Here is a 14,572-nt window from a genome sequence, read left to right as displayed (position 1 = left end):
CGGGAAACGCCATTCAGACCTTGTAAAGCTACGGCGCCAGTACAAGTTGATCCGGGAATACCAGCGAGTACTATCAAATGAGCATTGGCACAGCCTCTGCGACAAGCTAGGGCAGGAAAGAGGGCTATATAAATTGTGGGGCCTTTATCGGGCCCTTTCTAATAAAACGAAACCGAAATCTTCTCTGTTTGCCTCTCTTACCCTCAAAGATCCACCAACAACGGTCGAGCATCAGCTCATCACGACTTTCTTCCCTCACGCCTCCCTCCAGCAGCATCCGCCATTACCAGTAATCACCATCCCAGCCCCCTCCGCGGACCTTGACTCGCCGTTTACTCTTGCCGAACTTCAGGCTGCGCTCTTCCAGGGTAAACAACGCTCGGACCCGGGACATGATGGCATCACATGGCAACACCTTCGTAATCTAGATGGCTCCACCATTGCCGCACTCTTGGACCTTGTTAATGATTACTGGGCCACTGGCGAAGTTCCAGAACAACTCAAACTTACGCATATTCATCCAATACCAAAACCGCACAAAGACTCTACTAATATATCTAACCTCTGACCGATCTCCTTAACCCCGGTGCTTTGTAAACTCATAGAACGCCTCATTAATATTCTTCAATAATCTTCAATAGCCTTCAACATCATCTCGAGTATGTCTCACCATGGTTCCATCCGGCGCAGACGGGTTTTCGTCCAAATCTGAGTACTCATGACTGTCTTTGGCTGCTACGCCGAGTCTTAAATCGCACCTCCGGGGCGGGTAACCCTGACTACGTCCTTTCAGTTGACATGCGCAAAGCATTCGATCGCGTTAGTCAGGCTGCTATTCTCGAGGAGCTAGCTCATGCATTCCCTAGTCAGAGGGCCCAAAACTGGGTACGCAATTTTCTTGAGAACCGGCCCATTCGTCTTAGCAGCACGTATCCGGGATGGAGCCCCAGGACCTACTACTTGGATAGGGGCGTGCCCCAGGGCTCTATCCTGGGGCCTGTGCTTTTCAACCTAGCCATGGCCCGGGTTGCTCGTACGCTCGAACGGGACTCTGCCGCTCGGTTTGCAATATACGCTGATGATCTCACGGTTTGGGTAGAAGCCGCCGACTTTTCTGACCCGGATCACATGTTGGACGAACTTCAAGGTGCCGCTAACAGCCTCAATGAAACCCTTCCGACACTAGGACTTGAGATTGCCCCGGAAAAGACGGAATTTCTCCTTGTTCATGGTCGCCATCAGCTCCCACCGGATGTACGCCAGGTCATCTACCTCGGCGACACGCCAGTCTCCCCTAAAAGTGGGCAAATTCGTATTTTAGGAGTCCCGTTGGCCAGCAACAATAGCGCTAAGTGTTGGATCAGCCAGCTTAAGCGCAACTGGAAACCCATGCTTCGTCTCATTTCGCGCATGTCTAACAAGTACGGCGGAGCATGCCAGTCAGCCTGCCTTACGCTTACTCGAGCAGTAACAATGAGTCGACTTACGTATGGCGCACCTGTCTATAAGCTCAACAAAGTGCATATGAAGCATCTTCACGTTCTTCATCGGGCCGTTCTTCGCACTATTACTGGACTTCCGCGCCATACCCGCACGGAAGCCCTGAATCAATCAGCCCCGGTACCCCCGCTCGAACTGCTCCTCGAGGAAACCCGACAGCTGCACGAAGATCGCCGTTCCTTGACCTGGCAGGGTGCGGCTCTTACAGCTTGGGACTCGCAAATGGCGCTCCCCCAGACCCTGCCGCAGCCTCCCCCTCCCCCATGGAAACGGCCCTTAGGGTTTGACAACGTGCAACGCATAGGCGTCCCAAGATCCCTATCCAGAGTTCGCCATCATGCTGTTTCTCGCACTCTGGAGGCTAAACTCCCTGATGAACAAGACATTTACACAGACGCGAGCGTGTCTGCTAGTCGCATGGGACTGGCTTGGTGATGTCCAGGTATACCTAGTTTAGACGGCGCTCGAACTCGACAAACATCCACTACTTCTATAATGGACGCTGAGCTACATGCCATTCTCGCAGCCCTCGACCACTTGACATACGAGACGTCTGCCCCATTACCACCCCGCATTCGGTTCCTGACTGACTCCCAAATGGCGCTACGTGAGCTCCGGAAACCCTTCTCCGATCACCCTTTGGTTCATCAGATTCAACATATGATTAGTCTGCTTGCTCGCAATGGTACCTCTGTACGTGTTGCGTGGATACCGGGACACATGGCTCAGGGTTCTGGCAACCAGGCTGCCCATGAGGCAGCGCAGGAGAGTCTTCGAGTAACTCCTCCACTGGTTGACAGCCCTGCTCCCCCGCTCTCCCTCAGGCAACAGCTGGATCACGCTCGGCAGGCTAGGCACAACCGCCTTGCCGCTGCCACTCCTGTAGGTTTCCTGCATAACGCCCCATCCCTAACTCGTCCTGCCGAAGTTTTTATTAACAAATTTCGCGCGAACGCTGCATTGACTCCCCACATAACACGCAAATGGCACCACCCGAACGGCGATCGTCCGCCCTACTGCCCATATTGCAAGACAGCTACAATAGCAAACCTGACCCACCTTATTTGGCACTGCTCTGCGTACCAATCCTTCCGCCCCATCCTGTTGAATGCCCTACCCAATCCAAGCGAGATACCTCCCACGACACTCAGCGACCCCGATTTCCTTGCTGCCCTTGGGCGCTTCGCTCTCGAGAGTGGCCTCGCAAAAGTAGTTTAGCTGGGGTCTACCACCCCTATGTGTGCATTCAGGAACTGACTATTCCTCTCCAGGATCTTCAAATGAACATCACCTCGTGACCACCTCTTCCCTCCCCTTTACCCCTTCTCCCCCTTCCGGCCCCTGGGCCCTCCTTGTGTTAATAAAAGACCTTCACTCACTCACTCTATAGAGATTTTAAAAAATGCTGTGTGGAAAACATGTCGAATACGATCAAAATGTATGATTCTGCAACAAAACTACAACAGAAAAGCGCCAGTAATGTTCCATATTTAAATATTGTTGTTCATGCAGCTATACCAATTGGCGTGTCTCATGTTTATTATTCAATATACTGTGAGGCGAAGGCACGGTACGGCAGAGAACGGTTTATTAGAGCAACCGCGATAGAGCTTTCAGTCCGAATGTCTGATGATGATGATGATGATAGGGAGATGATGAAGTAGAAGAATTTCCCAACCGGTAAAATGAAGATGAGTGTGAAGCAGACAATCTGGGGAGCATACCTGGCAGTTCTACCACTAATTCCCTCTCGGACGAAGCCGACCTCCTGGTCGCCATTAAGAGCAGGTGTCGACGGGTGAACGGCTTGAGTGAGGAAACGTGAACTATTTCAGTTCCATGACAGCGGCGATTACTACTGCGCATGGTTGGTGTGATGCGGTAGTTTACCGGTGACGTTTCTTCGAGAACGATGCAACGGCCGAAAAAAACGATGCACAAATTTCTCAGGGTGGCCAGGTACTCGCGCGGGAGTCCACAGCAATGCCTCATCGCCGGGTCTGTAATGTACTGAACGGTGAGTCGCGTCATAGCGACTTTCACGGTCGGGCTGGCTACTTTCAGTACGCTGTCTGTCGAGTTGACGGCAGTGTTGTTGCCGAGAAACAAAGCTTCCTTACAAGGAATCAGAGGGGGACTCTGGGTTGAAGAACAGCACGCCTAGCGGAAAAGAAGATTACCAGCCTAAGACAAGAAAAAACATAGAGTGCCCAGTAGTAATTGAATAGCGGTGTTATAGGCGAATGTGACAAAGAGAATTGTCCCAATTACGGTTATCAGGCTGGATGTAGATAGGTGTCATGTCAAATAAGGTGCGCTAAACCGTTCAGTGGGTCCATTTGTCTGAGGGCAGTTGGTGGATGTTATCTTGTGAATTGTATTAGATGCGCGAAGTACTTCTGCGAGGATACTGAGACACAGTCCGTACCGCGGTCACTCAGAAGAACACGTGGTGCGCAGTGGCGCAACAGTATTGTGCGCAAGAGGAAGTCGGCAACCTCATGTGTGGAGCCAGAGCTAACGGGAGCTGTCTCGGCATATCGCTTCAAATGGTCAAACGCGGTAATTGTCCAACGGTAGCAAGCAGCAGTTGAAGGCAGGGGCCCATACAAGTCAATGCCGACAACTTCGAAAAGCTTGGATGAGCACGGTAGTGGCTAGAGAAGTCCGGCAGGAGAAGACGTAAGGCGTTTGCGCCGCTGACAAGAATTACACGAAGCCAGGTATCGCGCGACACTGGTGGAGAGGCCAGGCCAAAAGCGGCGGCTACGGACATGATCGTATGTCGTGTGAAAGCCCAGATGGCTTGCCGTCGCGTCCTCATGCAGGTCCGCCAAGATTCTTGAGTGCGGTGAGCACGGTACGACTGGGACTCATTTGTCACCCGAAGGATGGTAGTTGCACCGGTACAGTATGTATCGCACGAGCTTGAACTTAAAGTTGATGGCACAAATACAGGCTGTTCGGTGGCTCTGTAGATCCGGTCAGGCGATCGATGAGTGTCCTACAGTATATGTCCCCACGTTTAACGGTTCCAAGGTCTCAGGGAAGGTCAGGAATGACATTGTCAACCGGAGCAACGGGAAGTCATTGCTATATGAAGGCGGAGCCTCGCTGCCCGAGGATGTCACCAGTGGGCAACGCGAAAGTGCGTCCGCGTCAATGTGTTTCTTCCCAGATTTGTAAGGCACAGCAAAGTCGTACTCTTGCAACCGGAAGGTCCAACAGCCAAGTCATTGTGACAGGTTTTTCAGTGACGACGAACAGCAGAGAGCGTGATGGTCCGGGACGACTGTAAAGGGGCGCCCGTATAGGTAGGGACGGAATTTCTGGACCGCCTAAGCAACAGCGAGACATTCCTGCTCTGTGATAATATAATTCCTTTCGGCAGGTGTAAGGAAACGACTAGCACATGTTACAACCCGCTCACGGTGGCCTGAATTGAGTTGGAGAAAGACGGCGCCGACACCATGTGCACTAGCATCCGTGTGGAGAATGGTGGGCCTCGATTCGTCAAATTGGCACAGGACTGGCCCTGACGTGAATGCAGACTTCAGCTTTTGGAATGCCTCTTCGCACACATCGTTCAAAGTAAAAGGAGATCCGCTTCGAAGGAGCTAGTGAAGGCGGGAAGAAATGGTTTGAACGGAACGTCGGAAATATGACGCCAAGGTAAGGAAGCTGCCAAGGTCTTTCTGGTGCAAGGGGCGAGGAAAGTGTGCAACAGCAGCTATCTTGTCCGGGTCTGGTCGCACGCCATCGTTACTAACAACATGCCAAAACACTTTGATGCTCTTCCATGCGAAACGACATTTCTTGGCATTCAGCTGAAAGCCTGCATTAGACAGGCATGTGAGAACCACGTCCAGCCACTGTGCATTTTTGTGCAATGAACTTCTGTATATTTACCCTTGATGTCTATTTATACTGTCAATGTGACAATTTGTGTACACCTCTACTCCTGCTTGTGCCCCCTATACCCCGCAGTATTGAATAAATAAATAAATAAATAAATAAATAAATAAATAAATAAATAAATAAATAAATAAATAAATAAATAAAGGTTTAACAGGAGATCCACAGAACGATCAAGTAGGTTGTGGCCTTCACGTCCCCGTAATAATTTTTCGCACTTAGTGGTGCAGCCCGCTTGCATGCCCTCGGCGGCTGTTCGCATTTCAGGCGCCAACCGTTTTGCACCATTTTGCAAGAACCATTTTGCAAGAAAAGAGAACTCAACAAACCATCAGAATGATGTGCAGTGCTTGCCTATTGGCGGTGAGATGTTTGAGTGGCGCCCCGTGGTTGTGACGTCGGCTTAGGGACTCGCGCCGCTGTCGTCTGCTACACTCTGCTTGTGGGAGGCAGCAGTGCCTGCGCTAGAAATCTCCCGTTTTGATGCTTTAGTGCATTGGAAAGCGAATTTCTAATAATTAAATAATTTTTTCCGGCATCTGACACATCTGAATAATTTCAAGCTGTATCCCCCACAAGTTTGCAACACACGATGAAAGAGACAACAAATTTCTTCTGAGTATCGGTCAGAAGATCGGGTGTAACTCGTCTTTTCTAGCTTATTCGCGGGGTTCAACACTCAGAGCTCCTCGATTAGTATTCAAAATGCCTACGCTTCCAAACAGTACTTTTGAGATGCTCTTATGGAAACTAAACAGTCTGTAATGCTACGCACCAAGCAGCGGGCCCCGATTCGCACATAGCACAGCAGCAAATAAAGCGGCTGTCGGCTATTTCTTTCGTTGACTTATATCAGACGATTGTTTTTTTCTGTGCCCAACGCATTAATTTTTCTGCACCGTTACGAACGCCTTATTAACAGGTTCGGGGTTGTTTGGGAGGCTCACAAAGATCGTGTGGATATTTTCTTCAGGCTATTGGTGTTGAGTGTAACCACGGGCGGCGCTGCGAAGCGCGCCTCCGTGACGTCGGCTTTGGGACTCTCGCATTTGTCGTCTGCTTCACTCGGGCTCGCTCTCCCAACTGCTTCTTTGCGCTCGGTTGACGTCTGATGCTTTTTCGCAGCAGATTTGGCGTGTGCGTAACTTTTTATCATAATAAAAAATCCCCGCATTTCCCCGAGGGGAAGAATGTGAAAGTGCGAATGCACGAGTTGAATTTGCGCGGTTCGGTAATGTTCGCGAAAGAGAGCTCACACACACACACACAACTACAAAGAAAGAAAGATGCATTTATTCACAGACACCTATTTGTGTTGTCGTTGTACTTAATTGCTAGAGCGGATCTCAGCTTTGAAATTTCGTGTCAGTACTCCTTTAAGCAGGTGCATTAGCCCTTCTCACGCCCGATTCTTGGCCAATCCCCCACGTGGGTATGTGCCATGTCAGCGGCCAGGCAGCGCGCGCCCATCTCCCCCCGTTGCCAAGGAAGACGAAGAGATTCCTGGCCAATCCCCCACGTGGGTATGTGCTATGTCAGCGGCCAGGCTGCGCGCGCCCATCTCCACGTGCGCGGACATCGCCGGTGGACGCTGGTTCAGGGTCGTTTAAGAAGTGCATTGCACTTAAAACACTTTAAGTCGCATATACCAGCGGAAGGCACTATTTAAAGTATAGTTTTTGATAGCGCTCGAGAAGAAACATTGCCGGCGCGCCCCAGTTATTGCGAAGCCGGCCCTGTGCGGAGCGCGAAGAGTCGGAGTAAGCGTCAGCTTCAGTGTTCAGAAATCTTTAGAACAAAGGGAGCCGCCAGCTGCTAATAACAGACAACAGCAAAAATCTAAGACCAAAACAAATACCAGGCCTTCGGGGCTGTCGGATTTGGCAGAAGGCATTACGATTCCCGGTAGTCATATGAATAAAAATACCCGTTTTTGCAACCTCGCCGAACGATCGAAAGTATTATATCTCATCACTTTATGTTGTAATAGCATGAAAGTATGCCGACATGCACCATGGGCCGCTAAACCTGTAGGCTGAGTTACAGATAACCCACTGTGTGTTGGTTTTATACCAGTCGTCTAACCAGTATGGAGGTTTATTGAGCAAAAGGAGTAACGTCAACGGTAAAGATACAGTAACACTATGTTTGTTTAGACCTGGAGGGAAATTCAGCACATTTCTCACAGACTCCCCAATATTCAGAAATTCGTCATAGGAAAACTGCGCTCCAGAGGAGGAGAGGGAGGAGGAGGAGAAGGAGGTAGAGGGGAAAATTTAATTTAACAGTAAAATCGAACTGATTAGTGGGTCAGGTCCTTAGTCCAGGACAAGAGAGCAAGAGTAATTTTCTTTGATTCATAGAACGCCATCCCGTGTCGTCTAGGATTTGTTTCTTACGCGTGGAAGGAGTGGCAAGCAATAAAGAGATTTTTGAAATATTCATCGGTTTCGATTCTTGTAATATATGCACGTATACTATTTATTGCATTGGTTAGCTAGTATATCAAACCTTTAACACCGTAATCATGTCATAATTGTTTTGGTTGAGAGTCAGCTCGTTATGATAACGATGGTTACAGTAGAAATTCGGAGCACAAAAGCCGCCTTCGAATACTCTGAACAACGTACGTTGTCTGGAGCACGATGGCGGTGGCGTAGCACAAACATTCGCCTTCTTTTTGCATATAAATAAACAACGCACGCACAGACTATGCATCTTTTGCACGCAGCCATAACGAAAGAGAATTTGTGAAGAAGGGAATGTCTGCCACACAGCCTGAAGAAAATATCCACACGATCTTTGTGATCCTCCCCAGCATCCCAAAACCTACTAATAAACGTCTGTGACGGTGCGGAAAAATAATGTGTTGGGCACAGTAAAACAAAAACAAAAAACATCAACCTGATGCAAGTCAACAACGAAAGAAATAGGCGGCTCCTGCACTGTGCAACCGTCTATAGACTTTTCCTGTGTCGCACTGGCGGTCCCCGACACACACGCTGCCTCCTTTTTTTACTTCTTTTATATCCCTCTTTCTCCTCTCTCTTCCTCCTTAGTTCCTATTGCAACTTTACTTCCTTCTCCCCACCCTGCAGAGTAGCATGTAGGCGTTAACATGCCGGCAGACCTCTCTGTTTTCCTCAAATAAAGAGCGCTCTCTCTCTCTCTCTCTCTCTCTCTCTCTCTCTCTCTCTCTCTCTCTCTCTCTCTCTCTCTCTCTCTCTCTCTCTCTCTCTCTGTCTCTCTCTCTCTCGCTTTATTTCCTGCAGTGCAATGCGCGTGTAGGAGCCCTCTGCTTGGCACGTAGCATTAGACTGTTCAGTCTTCATAATAGCATCCCGAAAATACTGTATGGAAGCCTACGCATTTTGAATAGTTATCGAGGAGCTCTGAGTGCTGAACCTCACGTATGAGCTAGAAAGGACAAGTTACACACGATCTTCCCACCGTTGCTCTGAAGAAAGTTATTCTGTCTCTCCTCGTGTGTTGCAAACTTGTGGGGGATACAGCTTGAAATTATTGATGTGCGAGAGACTGGTAAAAAATACCTGAATTACTAGAAATACGCTTTTTGATGCACTACAGCATCAAAGCGGGCGATTTGTAGCACAGGCGCTGCTGCCCCTCACAAGCGGAGTGTAGCAGACGACAGCGGAGCGAGTCCCTAAGCCGACGTCAGAGCCAGGGGGCGCCACTCAAACATCTCCCCGCCAACATGGCATACATTCCCTTTTTCACAAATTGGCTTTCCTTATGGCTGCATGCAAGAAAATGTATAGTTGCAGCGTGAGCTGTTTATTCACATCCAAATACAAAAAGAAGGTTTGCGCTACGCCACCGCGATCGCGCCTCAGACAACGTTGTCCAGAGTACTCGAAAGCAGCTTTTGTGCCCCGAATTTCCATCGTAACCACTGTTATCATAACGATCTGACTCTCAACCTGAGCAGTTACGAGATGGTTACGGTGTTGAAGGCTTGATGTAGTCGCAAACGAACGCAATAAATAGTGCACGTGCATATATAACAAGAAACGAAACCGATGAATATTTACATGCAGCTCTTTATTGTTTTCCAACTTTTACTTCCAGGCGTAAAGAAGAAAATTGTTCTTACTCTCTTGTCCTGGACTGATGACCCGGCCCACTAACCATCTCGATTTTACGGTTAAATAAAGTTTTTTCCTCCACCTCCTACTTCTCTTGAGTGCAACTTTCCTGGAACGCATATCTGAATATTGAGTAGATATGGCTGTGGGAAATGTAACGAAATATTCCTCCAGCTGCGCAGAGACATAGTGTTACTGTATTTTTACCGTAGACGTGGCTCGTTTTGCTCAATAAACCTCCATACTGGTTAGAGGCCTGTATAACCAGCACGCGCCTATACACACAGTGGGTTATTTCGAACTCATCCTACAGTTTTTGTGACCCATAGTGCATGTCGGCACACGTTCATGCCATGACAGCGTAAAGTGATGTGATACCATACTTTCTAGGGGTCGTCAAGGTTGCAAAGACTGCTTTACATTACGTGCGATTACCGGGAATCGTAACGCCTTCTGCCAAAGCCAACAGCCGCGAAGGCCTAGAATTTGTTTTGGTCTTGTATTTTCACTGTTGTCGGCTACTAGCAGCTGGCTGTTCCCTTTGTTCTAAATATTGCTTGCAACAGAAGCCGACGCCTAGCACCGACTCTTCGCGCTGCGCACAAGACCGGCTTCGCAAAGAATGGGGCGACGCTGGCAATGTTTCTTCCGTAGCGGTATCGAAAACTATGCGTTAAATCACGCCTTGAGCTAGTGTAGGCGATTTGAAGTCTATTGTTATGATAAAAAGTTACACACACGCAAAATGTGGTGCGGACAAGCATCAGACGTCAACCTAGCGCAAAGAAGCAGCAGGAAGAGCGAGCCCGAGTGAAGCAGACGACAAATGCGAGAATCGCTAATGCGACGTCACGGAGGCGCGCTTCCCACCGCCGCCCGTGGTCGCGCTCACCGCCAATAGGAAGCGCAAGTTCTTTGCTTTCCAATCCGCTTTCGTTCGTTTGGTTCCTGCGTTATTTATTTATTTTTTCTTTAAGTGCGAATGCACTTTATAAGCGACCCCAAACCATCCACCGCCGGCGGCGGCGGCGGCGGCGTCCGCAGTGCTCCTCTATATTTAAAAAAGAAACAGCATCCGGCGCCAGGTTTCGATCCGAGGACTTTGCGGCCGCAGCGCGACGCTCTACCGACCAAGCCACGGACGCGACGCTGATATCAGTGTTAGTGACGCGCCTTATATCTTTAACGCATTCAAACTACGTCGTCAGCGGCGTGCGTTGGCGACTCAGCGGCGTTATAGCGGCTTGATAACTGCGTGGTGTACACGTGATACTACAAACCCGATGGAAGAGATGGAAGAGAAGGCGGCGAGGCGGTGGGCTGCGGGGGCCGAGCGCAAGCGCCGCAAGCGGGCCGACAACCGTGCATTCGCACTTTTACATTCTCCCCCTCGGGGAAATGCGGGGCAATTTTTTTCATTCGCGGCTTCATATTCCGTCCTCACCATTTCTCTTTCTACTTAAATGTACTACAACAACTTAGTGTTGCATTTCCCAATCCTCTTTTCCATTCCCTACCCACAGGGCTTTATAGCCTCCTCTCTGAAATAAAGTCATTCATTCATTCATTCTTTTAGGACCTGGCCACTTCCCCGTCTGCCTCCGCTATGACATCCTGCATACGGCAATGGCTTCGAACAAGTGATCTTCGCTGTGCCCTTTGTGTTTCGTTTCACCACACGGTGCCACATGATAATCTAATGGAAGTTCGTTTTACCCCGCGCTCTGCCGTTCTTGCTGTTTCCTTTCCCAAAAAAGGAGGTAAACGAAGCCCCCTGTCTCTTTTTCGTCCGTAATGGATGTTTTGTGCTGCTGGAGCAGGCAATGAATCTTGCATGCCAGGGCGCCAGTGTGGCCGAGCGGAGATCGATGTATTGGCCCGTGCGGCTGGCTGTCGACAACTTCCTATTGCGACGCTCGCCGAGTGCGACCCGCGTTCCGGTAGGGCAAGTCACTGCACTATCGTCTGTCATCTGCCCCTCGCCCCGTTTATAAGGCTCTGGACGGGCGCCGCGTGTATTCGCACAAGTGGTCCGGAGGAGAAACGTTCCGCTCTTTCGGCCACCAGCTGTTCTGTGCGTGTGTCGATGCTTGACAACAAAGAGATATTTCGGCCATTAAAACAGTTCCGAAGAGCAGCTGAAAAAAATTGAACATGGTGTGCTGTTTTACGGAGCGTGGTAATGAAAATGAACAGTCCAGAGTGTGAATGGAGACATATGGTAGCAGTTCACCTGTGTTTTTTCTGCATTCATTTAGATGAATGCAGATGAATGCATTCTGGCAGATGAAGGAATTCATGCAGATGAATGCATTCTGCATTCATCTGCATTAGATGATGCGCCGAAAATTAAGTGAAACACTTCAGTCAAGCCACTACTGGAAATGCCAGCGGCGTTATTCATGTGTCGTGGTCATGATGTTATCGCCGCGATGTCGGTGCTTCCCAGTGCGTGACACAGCATTTCGTGCATGCCTTATTATTTCTGGCGGAAGATGAGGGAATTTTCAGTGTAAATGTCGGCTTCAGTCCTCTGCCATCTTCATAGTAGCAGAAGGGCCCTAAATGTCCGTCGCTAGTTCTTTTTTCCGCTGGGCTGAACAGGCATTCTCCCAAGCGTGCTTGTGTACACGCTACAGGGTGTTTCATTACAATGAACCTATGAAGCAAAAATAAGCTTAAAACGTGCAGACAGGACCGAGGAGTAGTTATTCTATGACGGCGCGGGTGTTGCAGCCATACACTTACCATGTACACGGCGAACACGGAGAAGACCATGAGCGAGAGGACATCCTTGCATTCCCGCAATTGTTCTGGTTGTCGGTAATCCGGCGATCCATCTTCGTTGGCTTCCGGTATTGACTGCAATGATGTAACCACGATCCAGGAAACACGAAATCAGTAGTTTTCGAAGAGAGATGAACATTCCTTTCCCCGCCGCCACAATTCGCCCAAAAGTAACCCAAAATATATTTATAAAACGTAATTTATAAACGTAATTTATAAAACGTAATTTATAAACGGATTTATAAAACGCAATTGATAAAACGAGACGACAAAAGGTCCCCGAACGCGCAAAACATTCGAAACGCTTTTCTAAAACGTTATACGGAGTCGGTAGCATGCTTTTACAGAAAAGATGTCACGTTTTCGCTACATAGTGGCGCTATACCTACTTACTGCCTGATAGGAAGGATAAAGAGAAATTTCAAATAATAATAATAATAGTAATGTTTATTCAGACTTCAAAATACAGAACATTATCCAGCCCGCATACGCCGCATGGCTTGTGTGCGCCGCTGGGCAATCATAGGAGGGCGCGAATTGGGACACAACGGGGGATAGAAAGCTCAAAGAGCCCAGAAATAGCAAGGAAAATATCTGAGCAACTGCCGTGCCCAGAAAAAAAAAACGCCAAGGTACTTTTTACCTACATACATAGGAAAGGCATTTAACAGTCAGTCCAGTAAAGCTTGATGTCGGGCTAGTTGGTGTAACACAATTTTGAAGGTACAGTCATGGACAATTCAAGTGCGAACCGCAAAGCGCATGGCCGAAGATACCGGTGCCGTCACCTGGCAGCGGCCGTGGAAAACTCACGGACATGCGCATTTGAGATGAAGGGAGAAAGGCTGCGTGTCCCACTCCGACATGTTGCCCTCTGCTCGCTCGCATGCTTGCTTTGTCGCCGCGCCGCAAGAGCGCTGAAAGCTGAGCTGTTAGCGGGGCGGCGCAAGATAGTAGGCAACTGCGGTCACTCAGCGCTCCGCGCCCACGATCGGCCGCTCCCCGCCTTTGCCAGCGTCACATAGCTGCGCGTGCGTGGCGCAGTGACTCGAACAAACCACGGCCATTGGGACTGGCCCGAAGCCATGTTTAGTGCAGTCACGAGTTGATCCTGAGGAGTCGCATGCATGCAACAAGACCAAAAGAAAATAAATTAGCCCATTGGCAACGACGTCGTAACTCGGTTTATTTGGGCCAGGTAGCAGCCGCACAGTGCCGAGGCATACAGATCGAAGCAAGTGCTTTGTGCCAACAACAACAAAAACAAGTGAGATGACGGTGAGCGACAACCCGAAAACTGCCAATTAGCCGTGGCATTATTCCAAAAAAATGGTAAAAATGCAAGTGTGATTGCAAACAGTCGCCGGGATAGGCAGCAGCCCCTGGCAGTGGCGGTTGCCTGGCAGTGGCGGCAGCCATTTTGAGACACTTCAATACTTGGTGAAGTCCCCCTTGGCAGACACAACAGCCGCCACACGTCGAGGAATGTTCTCGAAAAGGCGCGCCGCGAAGTCGGTAGCCCGGAGGCGCTGCCACTCCTCTTTGATAGCTTGCCACAACGCGTCACGCGAGCCGCCTTGTAGCTGTCGGCTGCTAAGGGACTTCTTCATTGCTCCCCCACGTTTTCAATTATGTTCATGTCCGCCCCCTGTGGTGGCCACTCGATCACCATCACGCCTCGCTCGTCCAGTAGGTGTTTTACTGACCGAGCCATGTGTATCGGGCTTCGATCGTGCTGCAAATAATACAGTCCATCCGCGAATGGACCATCGAGGGCGTAGGGTACAGCGACAACAGCAAAAGGGTGACGTGTTCACAAAACTGTATAAAATGCGAAGAGGCCGTCAGCCATGCCCTCATTTGAAACCGACCATACCAAGCATTCCGGAGGAAGACCGACTGCGCATGATCCACCTCTTCCAAGAAGGTATTAGGCAGCGCCATATTGCGAAAGTCACAGGACGACCACTATGCACTGTGAATCGCATCCTGCAAGTGTTCCGCGATGAGTGCCGGATCGAGAATCTTCCCGAGGACGCAGACCACGGGCTACCACAAGTGAGCAAGACATGCTAATCGTGGCCGCCGCGGCAGTAAAGCCGTCCCTGACGTCTAAACAAATCAAGTGTGAACTCGACCTTACGGCAAGCACGAAAACTGTTCGACGCCGCTTACATGATGTGCGGCTACGAAATTGTGTCCCTGCTAGAAAGCCCAAGCCATTTGAAGCGAACAAGCTTGCGAGACTGGTTTTCGCAGAA

General features: G+C 49.6%; 1 protein-coding gene across 1 annotated transcript in view; it reads right to left on the bottom strand.

The window, feature by feature from the left end:
- Window positions 1–14,572, bottom strand: part of LOC144157653 (choline transporter-like protein 1) — a 164,344-nt gene that overhangs the window by 128,411 nt on the left and 21,361 nt on the right. The window contains exon 3 of the mRNA XM_077688469.1: window positions 12,273–12,386. Within this exon, the coding sequence (XP_077544595.1) occupies window positions 12,273–12,386 (114 nt within the window). The remainder of the gene's footprint in view (window positions 1–12,272; window positions 12,387–14,572) is intronic.

This window comes from Haemaphysalis longicornis, unplaced genomic scaffold (genome assembly GCF_048455015.1).
Source record: "Haemaphysalis longicornis isolate Haplotype H1 unplaced genomic scaffold, Haemaphysalis longicornis Haplotype H1 scaffold_10, whole genome shotgun sequence".
Taxonomy (NCBI): Eukaryota; Metazoa; Arthropoda; class Arachnida; order Ixodida; family Ixodidae; genus Haemaphysalis; species Haemaphysalis longicornis.
The sequence above is the reverse complement of the archived record's forward strand: the minus strand, read 5'-3'. Positions and strand labels throughout refer to the sequence as shown.